This window comes from Mobula birostris, chromosome 5 (assembly GCF_030028105.1).
Source record: "Mobula birostris isolate sMobBir1 chromosome 5, sMobBir1.hap1, whole genome shotgun sequence".
Classification (NCBI taxonomy): Eukaryota; Metazoa; Chordata; class Chondrichthyes; order Myliobatiformes; family Myliobatidae; genus Mobula; species Mobula birostris.
The window spans coordinates 118,398,316-118,417,323 of NC_092374.1; the positions used below are offsets into that span (position 1 = coordinate 118,398,316).

The following is a 19,008-nucleotide window of genomic DNA, read 5'->3' on the forward strand; positions in this document are numbered from 1 at the left end:
TGGCAGTTGTCAGGGTGAACTTAAAGAAAGCTGACAGCAGACAACAGGGAAATAAAGGAAAAGTGATAGCAAACCAGAGGGATGTAGTGGGCAGGTCATGAGAGTGGTAGAAGAGGAGAGAAGGATTGAGAGGCCCACCAGAATGAGGCAAAAAACTAAAAGGTGGGGTAGGGGAAGGAACCAGAGGGCATGGTTGCCAGAAGTTAGGGAAATCCATGTTCATGCCATCAGGTTGTAGACAATCCAGATGGAATTTGAGATATTGCTTCTCCAACCTGATAGCATTGATATCATTGAGAGCAACCCAGAAAGAAAGTAGTCAAATCAATAATTTAAAATTACATATTAACATATTTTTATTGCATACCAACTCAAGTTTGGAATGAATATACGCAATAGAGGTCAAATATGAAGGTTCAAAGGTTCAAAGATTAATTTTATTGTCAAGTATGCCATGTATGGTAGAACACTGATATCCGTCTTCTCCAAATAGCCATCGGAGCTGCGGAAAAGAAAATCTATTACACCCCCGACATGAAGAAAGAAAAGAAACAAATCTTGCAAACCCCAAGCGTCCCTCACAAAAAAACAATGATAAGATCAAATCCCTTGCCTCCTCCCTCACAGAGAAGAACAACATAAATTGGGAAAAATAAACGTTTTAGATAAATATTTTTTAAAACTTTAGAGACTTAAGTATTCTTCTGAGGAAATTACAATCTATGAACATCAATTTGATATGCTGGGCTCGATGGTGCAGTAATTATGTACCACCTAAAAACAGTCTGAATGCAGCATATATTTGAAAGAGTTTGTAGATAGTTTCATTTGACATCAATGCAAATAACTTCCTTTGTTTCAAAGAGGGATGACTATAATCATCACAGATGGTGAAGCAGAAGTTGAAACAATTACTGCCTCTTCAGGAAATATCCTAACTGAGTCCTGAAGGAAAATGGGATTGAGAGAGATAATAAATCAGCCATGATGGAATGGCAGAGAAAACTTGATGGGCCAAATGGCCTAATTCTGCTCCTATGTCTTATGGGCTTATGGTCTAACTGCTGTCCAGTTGAAAGTGAATGAAGACACAAACCAATCATTTCACATCATTGCATGAATTGAACATTCAAGATTAATGGCAAAGAGCAATCTTCCTTACTTATTTAAGCTTTACATTTTATTAAAGAGGAATCTATGAAATAACTGTCAGTTAGAGGATTAAGCAATCATGATATGCTGAACACATGATCACCATACGCCATTTTGTCCAGTGATCCTGCCCCATTTAAAATTATGAAAGTGTTCAACGGTGTATATATTGAGATGTATTCACGGATCATATATAGCATGTCATTGATAAATTCAATTATTAAACCTTCCAAGATTAACAATATGGAGATTGATACCACATGGAATGACTGGGATGAAATATGTAGATGAACTTAATGGGAAGCTGGATAAAAATGTGAAAGAGGGTGGAAGGTAAGATTAAATAAAACATAGTCAGCTCAGTTGGAGCTTAAATATCAGAATCAGAATCAGATTTATTATCACTGGCAATTTGTTAACTTAATGACAGCAGTACAATGCAATACACAATATAGGGAACAAAAATAAGTACACCCTATCCTCGTTATATGCGAGGGATATGTTCCTCGAAGTTGACGCATAATGTGAAATCACATAATGTGAATAATTATTTAAATGGAGAGAATAGGGATGCGTTCCAGAGGGCTTCCTAAATATGTTTTATCTGTAACTTATTCACATTTTTATACCAATACGACACAAAAGCAGTACTACAAGACAACATTCATATTATATTTAATCAATTTAAGGTAATATTCAATGTAATAAAGCATAGAAAGTTAACATCCTCTGATGTACAGTACTCACCAACAGTGGCAGGTGTGTTCACTCCGGGAGATGAGTGGTTGTTGTGGTGTTGGGCAGCTTTACACGGATGAGGTGGATGGTTGTGGTCGTCAGGATAATATCAAGCTCAGCAAGGGGTGAAAGAAGACTCACAGAGCTCTTTGAACTGCCGGCAGCAGAAAGATTACAGCGATTTGCATAAAGTGGTGAGAGTTGCTTGCTTGGCAGCATCTTATTTTAAATTTGCTTGTAGGGAAGAAGGATTGAGGGAACGACTGAAATGCTGACTCCGTTCTAAACTTGGGTCCATGTCCATCGCCATTTGTACCAAGTGTTCTGACTTCCACCATTCCCTCACCGTTGGTAAACTCCCGGGATTTTCAAAATCGTCTGTTGCTTGCAGCATCTGAGAGATAGTTTGCGGTAAAAAAAAATACGTACGCCTTGAATGTGGATCACACCTTGGTCGAGCGGTTGAATCAGCGATGTTGTGTTAAGTGGCAGGAAATGCACTGTTATGTTAGGATGAATGCTGTCCAAATGTTTAGGATGGTCTGGCGCATTGTCAAGCAACAAAAGAACTTTAAAGGCAAGATTCTGTTCCTGGCAGTAGCGTCCCAAAGCTGTGTTACCTTCAGCTGATGCCATGCTGTTTATAATTTCCAACTGGTTCTCTGCCACTCGGCTGACGGCCCAAGACATGACATCGGACGCTTAGGAGGCATAGTTAAATATTTCAAGCACAAAATCACTGCACCGTAGGTAAGACCAACAAAAGTTTAAGATCGCGCATCCACACTTTGCCAAAACCAATGCGAGAGTGGCGGGAGAGAAATTGTGAGGCGCGCACACCTGGCTTGTATTGGCGGGAAAGCGGTGCTTCTCGTCCCAACAGTGAGACTGTGAGGTGTGCGCACATGACTTGTATTGGCGAGAAGGCAGTGCTCCTCGCATAACTGTGAATTTTGGATGCATATAACAAGACGTTGGTAGAAATAGGTTCCTCGCATAACTGGGAATCCGTATAGTCTGAAGATGCATGTAATGAGGATAGGGTGTAAAGCAATTACAGTAAGTATATATATGCATATTAAATAGTTAAATTAAGAATAGTCCAATAGCAGAAGTAACACAAGCGACGTAGTATTCATGGATTCAGTGTCCATTTAGGAATCAGATAGCAGAAGGGAAGAAGCTCTTCCTGAATCGCAGAGTGTGTGCCTTCAGGCTTCTGAACTCCTTTCCTGATGATAACAATGAGAAGAGGGCATGCCCTAGATGACGGATGCCCTTAATAACGGCCACAGCCTTTCTGAGACACCACTCTTTGAAGATGACTTGTGTACTACAGAGGCTAGTACCTAAGATGAAGCTGACTAATTTTACAACTTTCTGTAGCTTCCTTCCATCCTGTGCAGTAGCAATCCCCCCACCCCCCCACCATCAATACCAGACAGTGATGCAGCCTGTCAGAATGCTTTCCACGGTACATCTGTAGAAGTTTGAGTATCTTAGGTGACAAAGCAAACCTCCTCAAACTTCTAATGAAATATAGCCACTGTCTTGCCTTATTTATAGCTGCGTTGATATGCTGGGACCAAGTTAGAACCTCAGAGATCTTGACACCCAGGATCTTGAAATTGCTCACTCTCTTCACCTCTGATCCCTCTGTGAGGATTGGTTTGTGATCCCTCATCCTACCCTTCCTGAAGTCCACAATCAGCTTTTTGGTCTTATTGATGCTGAGCTCAGGGTTGTTGCTGCAACACCACTCAACTATCTAGTATATCTTGCTCCTGTATGCTCTCTCATCTGTATATGAGATTCTGCCAATGGTTCAATATTTTGGTGGAGAGCTTCTGAAAAGCGTCTATTTAAATACCAGGAACATTGTAAGAAAGGTGCATGAGCTTAGAGTATGGATTGATAGCTGGAAATATGATGTTGTAGCTATTAGTGAAATGTGGTTGCAGGAGGGGTGTGATTGGCAACTAAATATTCCAGGAGTTTGTTGCTTCAGGTGTGATAGAATAGGAGGGGCAAAAGGGGGAGGTGTTGCATTGCTTGTCAGAGAAAATATAACAGTTGTGCTCTGGCAGGGTAGATTAGTGGACTCATCTAGGGAGGCTATTTGTGTGGAATTGAGGAATAGGAAAGGTGTTGTGACGCTTATAGGGGTGTATTATAGACCACCTAATGGGGACCGAGAACTGGAGGAGCAAATTTGAAAGGAGATAGCAGATATTTGTTGTAAGCACAAGATTGTGATTGTGGGAGATTTTAATTTTCCACACATAGACTGGGAAGCCCATTCTATAAAAGGGCCGGATGGTTTGGAGTTTGTCAAATGTGTGCAAGGTAGTTTTTTGAAGCAATACATAGAGGTACCAACTGGAGAAGGGGCAGTGTTGGACCTCCTGTTAGGGAATGAGATAGGTCAGGTGACGGTTGTTGGGGAGCACTGTGGGTCCAGTGATCACAATACCATTAGTTTCAATATAATTATGGAGAAGGATAGGACTGAACCTAGGATTGAGATTTTTGATTGGAGAAGGGCTAACTTTGAGGAGATGCAAAAGGATTTAGAAGGAGTGGATTGGGACAACTTGTTTTATGGGAAGGATGTAATAGAGAAATGGAGGTCATTTAAAGGTGAAATTTTGAGGGTACAGGATCTTAATGCTCCTGTTAGGTTGAAAGGAAAGATTAAGAGTTTGAGAGAGCCATGGTTTTCAAGGGATATTGGAAACTTGGTTCGGAAAAAGAGAGGGATCTTCAATAAATATAGGCAGCTGGGAGTTAATGAGGTGCTCCAGGAATATAAAGAATGTGAAAAGAATCTTAAGAAAGAAATTAGAAAAGCTAAAAGAAGATACGAGGATGCTTTGGCAAGTAAGGTGAAAATAAATCCAAAGGGTTTCTCCAGTTATGTTAATAGCAAAAGGATAGTGAGGGATAAAATTGGTCCCTTAGAGAATCAGAGTGGACGACTATGTGCGGAGCCAAAAGAGATGGCGGAGATTCTGAACAATTTCTTTTCTTCGGTATTCACTAAAGAGAAGGATACTGAATTGTGTAAGGTAAAGGAAACAAGAAAGGTAGCTATGGAAAGTATGACGATTAAAGAAAAGGAAGTACTGGCGCTTTTAAGGAATATAAAAGTGGATAAGTGGAAAAGTGATAAGTGGACAAGATATTCCCTAGGACCTTGAGGGAAGTTAGTGTAGAAGTAGCAGGGGCTCTGACAGAAATATTTCAAATGTCATTAGAAACGGGGATGGTGCCGGAGGATTGGCATACTGCTCATGTGGTTCCATTGTTTAAAAAGGGTTCTAAGAGTAAACCTAGCAATTATCGGCCTGTGAGTTTGACGTCAGTGGTGGGTAAATGGATGGAAAGTATTCTTAGAGATGGTATATATAATTATCTGGATAGACAGGGTCTGATTAGGAACAGTCAACATGGATTTGTGCGTGGAAGGTCATATTTGACAAATCTTATTGAATTTTTTGATGAGGTTACTAAGAAAATTGACAAGGGTAAAGCGGTGGATGTTGTCTATGTGGACTTCAGTAAGGCCTTTGACAAGGTTCCACATGGAAGGTTAGTTAGGAAGGTTCAGTCATTAGGCATTAATATTGAAGTAGTAAATTGGATTCAGCAGTGACTAGATGGGAGACGCCAAAGAGTAGTGGTGGATAACTATGTGTCAGATTGGAGAACAACTTGTAGCGGTGTGCCTCAGGGATCTCCACTGGGTCCAATGTTGTTTGTCATATATATTCATGATCTGGATGATGGGGTGGTAAATTGGATTAGTAAGTATGCAGATGATACTAAGATAGGTGGCGTTGTGGATAATGAAGTAGGTTTTCAAAGCTTGCAGAGAGATTTAGGCCAGTTAGAAGCGTGGGCTGAAAGATGGCAGATGGAGTTTAATGCTGAAAAATGTGAGGTGCTACATTTTGGTAGGACTAATCAAAATAGGACATACATGGTAAATGGTAGGGCATTGAAGAATTCTGTAGAACAGAGGGATCTAGGAATAATGGTGCATAGTTCCCTGAATGTGGAATCTCATGTGGATAGGGTGGTGAAGAAAGCTTTTGGTATGCTGGCCTTTATTAATCAGAGCATTGAGTATAGGAGCTGGGATGTAATGTTGAAATTGTATAAGGCATTGGTAAGGCCAAATTTGGAGAATTGTTTACAGTTCTGGTCAACAAATTATAGGAAAGATGTCAATAAAATTGAGAGAGTACAGTGGAAGTTTACTAAAATGTTGCCTGGGTTTCATCTCCTAAGTTACAGAGAAAGGTTGAGCAAGTTAGGTCTTTATTCTTTGGAGCGTAGAAGGTTGAGGGGGGACTTGATAGAGGTATTTAAAATTATGAGGGGGATTGATAGAGTTGATGTGGATAGGTTTTTTCCATTGAGAATGGGTGAGATTCAAACAAGAGGACATGAGTTGAGAGTTAGGGGACAAAAGTTTAGGGGTAACATGAGGGGGAACTTCTTTACTCAGAGAGTGGTGGCTGTGTGGAACGAGCTTCCAGCAGAAGTGGTTGAGGCAGGTTCGATGTTGTCATTTAAAGTTAAATTGGATAGATATATGGACAGGAAAGGAATGGAAGGTTATGGGCTGAGTGCAGGTCGGTGGGACTAGGTGAGAGTAAGAGCTCGGCATGGACTAGAAGGGCCGAGATGGCCTGTTTCCGTGCTGTAATTGTTATATGGTTATTTTCAACATCAGCAAATTTATAGATGGCACTTGAGCTATGCCGATGTCACACAATCATGGTTATAGTGAGAGTAGATCAGTAGGCTAAACATACGTCCCTGAGGTGCACCAGTGTTGATCGTCAGCGAGGAGGAGGTATCATTACCAAACTGCACAGATTGTAGTCTTCTGTTTAGGAAGTCAAGCTGTCACCCTAGTTTCGGACATGGTCCAAGTTTAGAGTGAGAGACAGTGATGCGGGTTGATAGTTCACAGACTTTAATGTTAACAATGTTACAGGGAAAGAAAACAATAAATGCTAGGCCAAACAGCGCCGGTAACTATAATTCTCAAATGGAAAACGAAGCCTACGCTGTGGCTGAAAAGAACAACTAAGAATTAAACAAATACCCGAGGTCTTCAGATTCAGTTGACTCAACATTTCAATTTCTTAGGCAAGGCAGAATGCAGAAAGCGAAGTGTTGCTGTGTCCAAGTCTCGACAAATACCGCAACAGAATGAACGGAGTTAAATACTATCAAAATGAAATAATAATTAGCTGACACGTGCACATTCACAGGCGCACTCGCCGCATCTGCTGCGCTGCCAAATCCGTAGTTGTGACACAAAGATCCAACTGCAGAGGGAGGTACAGATGCCCAAGTTCCATAGCTTAGTGATCTGGACTGTAAAAATAATGGTGTGAAACATTGAGGTATAGTCAACAAACCGTATCCTGATATAGGTGTTTGTATTGCCTCGCTGATCTAAAGCTGTGTGAAGAGCCTTTGAGATTGTGTCTGCTGTACGCCTATTGTGGCCATAGGCCAATTAACAGCCGGTCCAATTCCCAGTCATCCCACCTCTCCCAGAAGTTCCGGGAGTCTCCTGCATATCGATAGTGGCTCCCTGATGCCCGCAAATTATAAACAATGTCACGGAAGTCAATTTTTTTGAGAGTGAGCGACCGAGAGAGCGCAAGAGAGAAAGTAAAAGAGAAAGCGTGAGAGCGACCACGAGGGAGAGCGAGAGCAAGCAAGCGAGAGAGAGAGCGCGCAAGAGCGAGCGAGCAAGAAAGTGCGAGAGCGACCACAAGAGAGAGTGAGCGAAAGCAAGCAAGAGCGCGCAAGCGAGAGAGTGAGAGAGCGCGAGAGAGAGAGAGAGCGACCACGAGAGAGAGAGAGAGAGAGAGAGAGAGAGAGAGCGAGTGAGTGAGAGAGCACCATGGCAGAGTGTTCCAAAATAAGAAAATATAAATTGTACGTCACCCCAGACTACCCTAAAGTGTACCCCTGCCTATTAAGGGTCAAAATTAATGACAGTGTTGCTCGCTGCACTGTTTGCAACAGTGACTTTTCTATTGCCCATGGTGGGTTAAGACTGTAAAAGACATGTTGAGGTAAGTTTAACAGGTGTCGCTCATTCATTAGCATAGCTAACGTTATTTAAACTAGCTGGCTGGCTGCTAAGGAGCTACTCTATTGCAGACATCCCACTTCTCCCGGAAGTCTCCCGCAAATTGATGGTTCTACCTCCCTGAAATGAGGTTTTGCAGGGTGGGATGTCTGAATTCCCTGCTGAGGTAGGGCTTGATTCTGGCCATGTCCAACCTCTAAAGGATTTCATCACGATAGATGTGGTACTGCTGGATGATACTCATTGAGGCAGCTCACTCTACTTTTCTTTGACACTGGTATAATTGTTGCCCTTTTGAAGCAGGTGGGAACTTTTGGTTGTATCATAGAACAGCTGGATTGAATAAATATGCTATGTCATTTACATAATTATTGGTAAAATTGCTATTTCTGAATTCATTTGTGAGCCTCTATTAAATTTGAAAGGGGGCAATTATTCTTTAACAAATGGATAAACCCAAGTCATCTGGCAGAGGTTCACAGATAGACTCCTGCAAACAGTATCGATCTCTGCCAGCCTCCTAACTATCACACTTTTAGTAATGACTTTCCACAGACATTGCATTCGTTGAAGGACGCCAGTGGGAATAATCTCCACCTTCATCTTTACAACTCAAGGTTGTTCAGGACATTTTTTTTTGGTTGAAATGCTGTATTTAGTTTGAAAAAATTACTGCCATGAAGCACTGGGAATTAGTAACATGCTAAAACTACTCACCTGGTGATCATAGCAATGTTTACAGTTCTTTCAAGGGATGTGGGCTTTGTAGGCTGAACCAGCATTCATCTGCCCATCCCCAGTACCCTTCAGTGAGCTGCCTTCCTGAATTGCTGCAGGTATTAGGGAGAGAGCTTCACTATTTTGACTCAGCAAGGTTGTAGGAACAGGAATGTATTTCCAATTCAGAAATGTGTGGTGGCGTTCTTGTGCTTTAGCTGTTCTTTCCCTTCTAGCCGATAGAAATCAGCAGTTTGGAAGCTGCTGTCTTAGGACTCTTGCTGAGGTGCTCCATTGCATCCTGTAGATGTTACAAACTGCTGCTACTGTGTATTGAGGAGTGAATGGTTGTGGATAGGATGCCTATCAAGAAGTCTTTCGTGTTCTATGCATTGTCAAGCTTGAGAATCGGAACCAGATTTATTATCGTTAACTTATATGATGTGAAATTTGTAGCCTCATGGCAGCAGTACTGTGCAAGAACATAAAACTTACTATAAATATAAATAGTGCAAAGAAAAAGAATAACAATTGTTCATGATTTCACGGACAGTTCAGAAATCTGATGATGGAGGAGACAAAGCTGTTTCTAAATTGTTGAGTGCAGTCCTGTACCTCCTTCCTGATGGTAGCAACAAGAAAAGGGTATGCCCCAGATGGTAAGGTGCTTGATTTGCCACCTTCTTGAGACACCAGCTCTTGAAGATATCCTCGATGGTAGGAAGAGTTGGACCCGTGCTGAAGCTGGGTAAGTCTAAAACCTACTGCAGCCACTTGTGTTCCTGAGCATTGGAAGCCCCACATCAAGTTGTGATGCAACTAGTCAGAATGCTCCCCAACACACATATATAGAACTCTGTAAGAGTATTCGGTAATGTACCAAGTCTCCTCAAACTTCTAATGAAGTAGAGATGTTGGCCTGTCTTCCTCACGATTGCATTGGTGTGTTGGGCCCAGAATAGACATGTTGGTGTCTAGGAACTTGAAATAGCTCAGCTTTTCCTCTGCAGATCTCTCACTGGGGATGAGTGTGTGTTTTCCCAACTTCCCTTACCTGAAGTCCACAATTAACTCCAGGCAAGTGGAGTATACTCCATCACTTTTTCTGTTTTTCATGTTGCATGCATTCCTGGATTTTGGTTACTCCTTTCTTGCTCTTTTTTTTGCGGTTTGATTGGGGTAATCGATATGGATTGGGGCAATTCTGCGTGCCCAGATTGGCTAGCAGTGCGGTGCTGAACTGCACTAAACAGAAAGCTACTAGTTTGATGTTTGATATTCTATGTGCTGATTACTCGCTTTTTGCTGTTTGTGAATTTGCTTTTTTTATGCACATTGGGTGCTTAATGTTTTTTTTGAACAGGCTCCATGGTGTTTCTTTGTTTTGTGGCTGCCTGCAGGACGATGAATCTCAGAGCTGTATTCTGTACACAGACTTTGATAATACATGTACTTTGAATTGCTGAATGTTTCAATTTGAACCTTATAGATAGTGGCAGGCTTTGGGGAATTAGGCAGCAAGTGCTCACTGCAAAATTCCTCATCTCTGACCTGCTGTCGTAGCTGCATTGTATATATAGTGATTCCAATTTTACAGTAATATCCAGGATATTAATAGGGGGGGATTTGGTGGTGGTAATGCCATGACTGTCAGGAAGTGATAACTAGATCTTCTTTTGTTAAATATTGACATTGCGCTTTATGGTATGTACATTACTTGTTCATATTAGCATAGTTTTGAATAATTTCCAGGTGTTACAGAATTTTAAAAGAACACTTGCTTAAAAGGAGAGTTTCATGCATGTCTGAGTTCATTCCGGCAGCTCAATGAATGACAGGAGCAGGCCACAGCAGTGAGGTTTCCCACAGGTTGGTGAGGCTTGTTTAAAAGTACAGAATGGAGAAGTGGGGAGGTGATTGTTCAGGATAGGCTAGCGGTGAGAGTGGGAGAGTTAGGCTTTGGCTCAAAAGAGACGTTAGCTCCAGGTAAGATTCTGTTAAGGTTCCCTTTTTTTTCCCTCTTACTGTACCTACTGTAGTAAACTGCCATTGCTTGTTCTTCATGCCAGATGTTGGAGCCCTAGGAGACCCAGAGTCTCCCAGGGAACTACAACTGCGTGAAGTGCATCCGGCTGCAACTCCTTGAAGACCGTATTAGGGATCTGGAGCAGCAGCTGGATGACCTTCGGCTTGTACAGGACAGTGAGGAGATAATCGATCAGAGTTGTAGGGAAGTAGTCACCTCTAAGCTGCAGGGGTTGAATAGCTGGGTGACTGTCAGGAAAAATGGAAAGGTGAATAGGCAGTTAGTGCAGAGCACACCTGTGGCCATTTCCCTCAATAATAAGTATACCATTCAGGATACTGTTGTTGGGGATGTCTCCCAGGGCACTGCCACAGAGACCAGGTTACTGACACTGAACATGAGACCATGGCGTAGAGGAAAAGAGGGAGAAGAGTGGAGCAATAGCGATAGGGGACTCAATAGTCAGGAGAATAGACAGGAGATTCTGTGCACATGAACAGGACAGCCAAATGGTATGTTGCCTCCCCAGGTGCCAGGGTCAGGGACGTCTCAGATCGTGATCATGTCCACTGTATTTTGGAGGAGGAGGGAGAGCAGCCAGATGTCTTGGTACATGTTGGTTCCAATGATATAGGAAGGACATCAAAGAGGTCCTGGAAAGAGAATTTAGAGAGCTAGACAGAAAGCTGAGAAGTAGGACCTCTAGGGTAGTAATTTCTGGATGGCTGCCTGTGCCACACATTAGTGAGGGTAGAAACAGGATGATTTGGCACATTAATGCATGATTGAGAAGCTGGTGCAGGAGGCAGGACTTCAGGTTCTTAGATCATTGGGATCTCTTCTGGGGGAGGTATGACCTGTACAAAAGTGATGGGTTACAACTGAACACAAGGGGGGAGGTTTGTTAAAGCTGTTGGGATAGGTTTAAACTAATTTGGCAGGGGTTGGGAACTGGAGTGAAGGAACTTAGGGTAGGACAAATGATTAAAAAAAAGCAAAGCTAGCATACAGTCAGATTGTCAGGAAGGACAGGCAGATGATAGGACAAAATTGCAGCCAGCAGGATGAGTACCAATGCATTAGGGATGCAGAATCAAAAAGGGTAGCAAATACAGTACTCAAAGTGTTATATCTTAGTGCGTGGAGTAAAAGAAATAAGGTGGATGATCTTGTTGCACCATTACAGATTGTCAAGAATGATACTGTGGCCATCACTAAATCGTGACTGAAGGATGGTTGTAGTTGGAAGCTCAATGTCCAAGGTTACACATTGTATCGGAGGGATAACAAGGTAGGCAGAGGGGTTGCATGGCTCCTCTGGTAAAGAATGGCATCAAATCAGTAGAAAGATGTGACATAGGACTGGAAGATGTTGAATCATTGTGGGTTGAGTTAAGAAACTGCAAGGATAAAAGGACCCTGATGACAGTTATATGCAGGCCTCCCAACAATAGCTGGAAGGTGGACCACAGATTACAAAGGAAATAGAAAAAGCATGTCAAAAGGGTGATGTTATGATAGTCATAGTAGATTTCAACATGCAGGTCAAATGGGAAAATTTGGTTGGAAATGGATCTCAAGAGAGTGAGCTTTTTGAATGCTTATGGCTTTATAGAGCAAACACGAGGAATTCTGCAGATACTGGAAATTCAAGCACACACATCAAAGTTGCTGGTGAACGCAGCAGGCAGCATCTCTAGGAAGAGGTACAGTCGACGTTTCAGGCCGAGACCCCTCGTCAGTACTAACTGAAGGAAGCGTTAGTAAAAGATTTGAAAGTGGGAGGGGGAGGGGGAGATCCAAAATTTGGATCTCCCCCTCCCACTTTCAAATCTCTGACTAGCTCTTCCTTCAGTTAGTACTGACGAGGGGTCTCGGCCTGAAACGTCGACTGTACCTCTTCCTAGAGATGCTGCCTGGCCTGCTGCGTTCACCAGCAACTTTGATGTGTGTGGCTTTATAGAGCAGTTTGTTGTTGAGCTTACTAGGGGATAGCTATACTGGATTGGGTATTATGTAATGAACCAGAGGTGATTAAGGAGCTTAAGGTAAAAGAACCCTTAGGAGGCAGTGATCACAACACGATTGAGTTCAACGTGAAATTTGATAGGAAGAAAGTAAAGTTTGATGTAGCAGTATTTCAGTGGAGTAAAGAGAATTCTAGTGGTATGAGAGAGTAGCTGGCCAAAGTAAATTGGAAGGAGATACCGGCAGGGATTACAGCAGAGCAACAATGGTGTGAGTTTCTGGGAAAAATGGGAAGGTGCAGGATAGATGTATTCCAAAATTAAAGAAAGTAGTACCACCATGGCTGACAAGAGAAATCAAAGCTAATGTCAAAGCAAAAGAAAGGGTACATAACAAAGCAAAAATTAGTGGGAAGACAGAGGAGTGGGAAGCTTTTAAAAATCAACCGAGCGCCACAAAAAGAATCAATAGGATTGAAAAGATGAAATATGAAAGAAAGCTAGCAAACAATATCAAAGAGGATAGTAAAAACATTTTCAAGTATGTAAAAAATAAAAGAGATGAGAGTGAATATAGATCTGCTAGAAAATGAAACTGGAGAAATAATAACAGGGGCAAGGAAATGGCAGATAAACTAAATGAGTTTTTTGCATCAGCCTTCACTGTGGAAGACACTAGCAGTGTGCCAGATGTTGAAGGATGGGAGGGAAGAGAAGTGAGTGCAGTTACTATTACAAGGGAGAAGGTGGTCAAAAAGCTGAAAGTCCTAAGGGTACATAAGTCATCCATACCAGATGAACTGCAGCCGAGGGTTCTGAAAGAGGTAGTGGTAAAGATTGCAGAGGCATTAGTAATGACCTTTCAGAAATCATTGGACTCTGGTATGGAGCCAGAGGACTGGAAAATTGCAAATGTCACTCCACACTTTAAGAAAGGAGAAAGGCAGCAGAATGGAAATTATAGACCAGTTAGCCTGACCTCAGTGATTGGAAATATATTGGAGTCAATTTTAACGATGAGGTTATGCAGTACCTGGTGACACAGGACAAGGTTGGACAAAATCAGCATGATTTTCTTAAGGGAAAATCTTGCCTGACAAACCTGTTGGAATTCTTTGAGGAGATTACAAATAGGATAGATAAAGTGGATTCAGTGGATGTTGTATATTTGGACTTTCAGAAGGCCCTTGATAAGGTGCCACACAAGAGGTGGCTAAACCAAGTTAAGAGCCTGTGTTATTACAGGAAAGTTACTGCATGGTTAGAGCATTGGCTGATTGGTAGGATGCAGCTAGTGGGATAAAACTTTTCTAGTTGGCTGCCAGTGAGTAGTGGTGTTCTGCAGGGGTCAGTTTTGGGACTGCTTCTTTTTATGCTGTATATCAATGATTTAGATGATGGAATAGATGGTTTTGTTGCCATTTACAGATGATACAAAGATTGGTTGAGGGGCAGGTACCGTTGAGGAAAAAGGTAGACCGCATAAGGACCTGGACCAATTCGGAGAATTGTTAAGAATGTGCCAAATAAAATGACATTGTTGGAATATGCATGGTCATGCACTTTGGTAGTAGAAATAAATGTGCAGACTATTTTCTAGAGAGAAAATCCAAAAATCTGAGGTGCAAAGGAACTTGGGAGTCCTTGTGAAGAACACCCTAAAGGTTAATTTGCAGGTAGATTCAGTGGTGAGGAAGTAATATTGAATGTTAGCATTGCATATTCAAGAGGTCTAGAATACAAAGAAGGAATTGATGCTAAGGCTTTATAAGGCACTGGTGAGGCCTCACTTAGAGTATTGTGAACAGTTTTGGGCTCCTCATCCAAGAAAAGATGTGCTGACATTGGAGAGGGTCCAGAGGACGTTCACAAGGATGATTCCAGGAATGAAAGTTTTATCATATGAGAAACGTTTGATGGCTCTGGGTCTGTACTTGCTGGAATTTAGAAGGATGAGGGGCGATCTCATTGAAACCTTTCAAATATTGAAAGACCTAGACAGAGTAGAGGTGGAAAGGATGTTTCCTATGGTGGGAGAGTCTAGGACAAGAGGGCACAACCTCAGGATGGAGAGATGTCCATTTAAAACAGAGATATGGAATAATCTCTTTAGCCAGAGAGTGGTGAATTTATGGAATTTGTTACCACAGGCCTATGTGGAGGCCAGATCGTTAGGTGTATTTAAGGCAGAGTTTGATAGGTTCTTGTTTGGATGTGGCATCAAAGGTTACAGGGAGAAGGCTAGGGAGTGGGGCTGAGGAGAGGAGAAGAGGATCAGCCGTGATTGAGTGGCAGAGCAGACCCGATGGGCCAAATGACTTATTTCTGCTCCTATGTCTTATGGTCTTAAATATGGACAGCTTCATTATTTGAGGTATCCTAAATGGTGCTGAACATTATGCAATGATCAGTGAACATCTTATGTCTGACATTGTGAATGAGGCAATGTTATTTATTGACCAATCGGAGATGTTTGTCCTATGTCTGACATTGTGAATGAGGGCAAGGTTATTCATTAAGCATCCAAAGATGTTTGGACTGATGACACAGCCATGAGGAACTCCTGCAAGTTGATCTGTGGTTAAGATGAAGTACTTCCAAGTGCCATAACCATTTTCCTTTATGTTTGGCATGATTCCAGCAGAGAAATGTTTTCCATCTAATACCTGTTGGCTCATATTTAGCCGGGACTTATAGCTGCCGTACTCAATCAAAGATTGTCTTGATGTCAAGGACTGATTTTTTTCATTTCACCTCTGGATTCAACCATTTTGTCCATATTTAGACTAACGGTGAAATGAGGTCAGGGGTTGAGTGACCTGTAATGAGCTTCTGTGAGTAGATTGTTGCTCAATGAGTGACGCTTAAGAGCAGGGTTTCCCAACCTGGGGCCCAGGGACTCCTTGTTTAGTGGTATTGGTCCACAGCATAAACCAAGGTTACAAACCCTTGCTTTAGGGCACAAATGATTGATGATCAAGAAGTGACTAATGACTAACTGGTTGGATGGATCTGTCCTGTTTTTTGTGGAAGTGACATAGCTGGGCAATTTTTCACATTGCTGTGTAGATACCAGCATTGGGGCTATACTAGAACAGTTTGGCCAAGGATACATTAAGCTCTGGAGCATAGGTTTTCAGTACTAATGCTGGAAAATAGCCAGAGCCCAGAGGCTTTGTTGTGACCAATGCTTTAAACAGTTTCTGAATATCACATGGAGTGAATTGAATTTGCTGGGGACCACTGGAGGAGACGACAGATGGGTCATCCATGCAGCACCACTGACTGCGGATTATTCAAGTGCTTTTGCTACTCTCTTGCACTAGCACGCTGGACTACCCCACCATTGGGAATGGGAATATTTCTGGAGCCTCATCCTTTGATGTTTAATTGTCCACAGCTGGTAGTGGCAGGACCTCAGAGATTAGATCTGATCCACCAATTGTGTCAATGGGTATCTTTCTATTGCGTGTTGCTTATTATTGTCTGGCAAATAAGTAGATTGTTCAATGAGTTACTTTACAGTTGATACCTGTATCTTCAAACCACAAAATTAATGCAGAGAAACATGAGTGCACTCCAAATGAGATGTTGGAAAGTCAGTAATAAAGTTTGTCTCTCCTCTTTTCATTTATTTGTTTCATGCAGATAGTCTCTTTATTCTCTGTAAGCTCACTGAGTATTTCTAGCACTTCCATCTTTTTAACTTATTGCAGGTCTTTGGTATTTGCCACATATTGCTTTTCTATTCGGAATAAGTGACAATTTACTATGTATTGACCAGAGGGAACATTGGGCAATATTGCCCAATGGCAGATGCAGCTTATATTGAAATTAGAGCATAATTTATGTTAGTCTGTTTTCATCTAAATCTTTGTGTTTTTATTCCTCCTGAGGGGAAATTTTGTTCTGGTGTAATGGATAGTCACTCTCATTACTACCATTCTCAATCAAATATTGTCTTAATGTCAAGTGCAGTTCCTTTCACTTCACCTCTTTCTGCCAAACTCAGCTTTCTAACACAACAGCTGACACTTCTGGAGATCAAAGAGTTGATTTTCAGTCAGTAAAATTTCCAGCTAATATCATTTGTTCAGCTTCTTATCATTAACAGGAGCCAGCCTTCAGTCCTTAATGTAAATTACAAGCTGTAATCACTCAGAAGCTAAAAGGACGGCTTTGCAGACAAACAACACTGTCTGCACGGGGCTGACTGCTCAAGAGATGGAGTGTAAAATATTGTGGTTATGTTAATTGGCCAGGTTCAAACCAACCAAAACTGGCAAAGGTATTTAGTTCAAGGATGCTTGCAGACCAGATTGATACTATCACTTACTGCATCAATTTATACATGCTTTTGTTTTTAACTGATTAGATTACAGTAATGCATTCTTTTCAGGACCGTCTAAGGAAAATATAAATCAGCGACAGCTTGTTCAAAATGTGGCAGCAAGAATCTGAACTAGAAAATGAAAATCTGAGCACATTTCACCAGTTTTGGCATCATTACACTGGCTACCTGTGTTCTTAAGGATAAATTTTAAGATAGTTTGAATTGTATATAAGGCTTTGAAGAAGCTAGCTCTTCTGTATATTTTGGAGTGTCTATCCCCTTACATCCTTAATCGTAATCATAGGTCCGTGGTTTCCTAGAACTGAGCATATAAGAACTGGTGTTGTGGCCTTTTGGTCTTTTGCACCAAAAATCTGGAATACTCTACTGATTGTGATACACCGGGCTACTACAGTGAAATGTTTCAAAACTCCTACTTATTGAATTACTTAATGCTGTTGATGTTGATTACATTCATATAGTTTGGGATATTTAATTACATTTTATGTAAATCACTTTGTGCCTGCATCTTGATGTATGAAAGGTGCTATATAAATAAAGTTCTTCTTATTATTTTCAAATAGTTGATCAGTCAATAATTGGAAGATCCCAGCACTCAAAGAGTCAGCATACACAGCATTAATTTTAGCTGTCTGGGGTATCAGTTTCCAGAAGTTTTAAAACTATCTGTCTTTCTGAAAAAATGTCCGAAATATATGCAATCACCCAAGTGGCATAAAAACAATATAAATGTAAGAGAGTAGTCAGCTTGTTAGGAACGGTAAAGGAACATCAAGACGAATGTCAGAAAGATGGGATGAACCGGTATCCATTCCTCTGCCTTCAATTTCTATGATGAATCATTGGTATGTCTTTCTAGTTTATAGGAATTGTACCTGTGCTTTGGAAATCCTTTGTGTTTTAGAAATAGTTTGTATTTGGAAATCTTTTATAAGCCAGAAAACCTCTGTTATTCTTAAATTGTTTTAAGGGTTTTGTCTGGATATAAAAGAGTTTCACTAAAAATAAATGAACTGTGTTTAAACTACTTTGTCAGCTGGAAGTATCTTCTCCTTGGTAGGGTGCGGAGACTTACTGCTCAAACAGTGGATAGTGACAGCAAATTTCACCATGGAGGATAAACTGGGAAGAGATCAGGGAAGGGTATCTGTGGCCATCTAAATCAGATAGGGCTTAATATCTTCATTTGAGTTTAGAACTTGAAACTGTTCCTCTAGCAATTGGCATGTTCGGGCAGTAGAACTTCCAACTGCATGTTGGGACTACTTGACTGAATTTTGCTAATATCACTATTTTCCAGACAGTAGAAAACACAATAAAATTCTGTACAGAGACCATCTTTTCCTGCCTATGTGCTAGTCCACAGATGGCTTGAAAATAAACACAGCCCAGCAGATGTCAAGAAACTTTGCAGTAATGATACAGAAACAACAGAAATTCTGCAGATGCTGGAAATTCAAGCAACACACATCAAATTTGCTGGTGAACGCAGCAGGCCAGGCAGCATCTGTAGGAAGAGGTGCAGTCGACGTTTCAGGCCGAGACCCTTCGTCAGGACTAACTGAAGGAAGAGTGAGTAAGGGATTTGAAAGTTGGAGGGGGGAGGGGAGATCCAAAATGATAGGAGAAGACAGGAGGGGGAGGGATAGAGCAAAGAGCTGGACAGGTGATAGGCAAAAGGGGATACAAGAGGATCATGGGACAGGAGGTCCGGGAAGCAAGACAAGGGGGGGGGACCCAGAGGATGGGCAAGAGGTATATTCAGAGGGACAGAGGGAGAAAAAGGAGAGTGAGAGAAAGAATGTGTGCATAAAAATGAGTAACAGATGGGGTACGAGGGGGAGGCGGGACCTTAGCGGAAGTTAGAGAAGTCGAGGTTCATGCCATCAGGTTGGAGGCTACCCAGATGGAATATAAGGTGTTGTTCCTC

At 41.6% G+C, this 19,008-nt stretch overlaps 1 protein-coding gene across 1 annotated transcript in view; it reads right to left on the minus strand.

The window, feature by feature from the left end:
- Positions 1 to 19,008, minus strand: part of LOC140197951 (low-density lipoprotein receptor-related protein 1-like) — a 2,495,129-nt gene that overhangs the window by 1,268,973 nt on the left and 1,207,148 nt on the right. Inside the window, exon 16 of the mRNA XM_072258609.1 lies at positions 11,264 to 11,305. Within this exon, the coding sequence (XP_072114710.1) occupies positions 11,264 to 11,305 (42 nt within the window). The remainder of the gene's footprint in view (positions 1 to 11,263; positions 11,306 to 19,008) is intronic.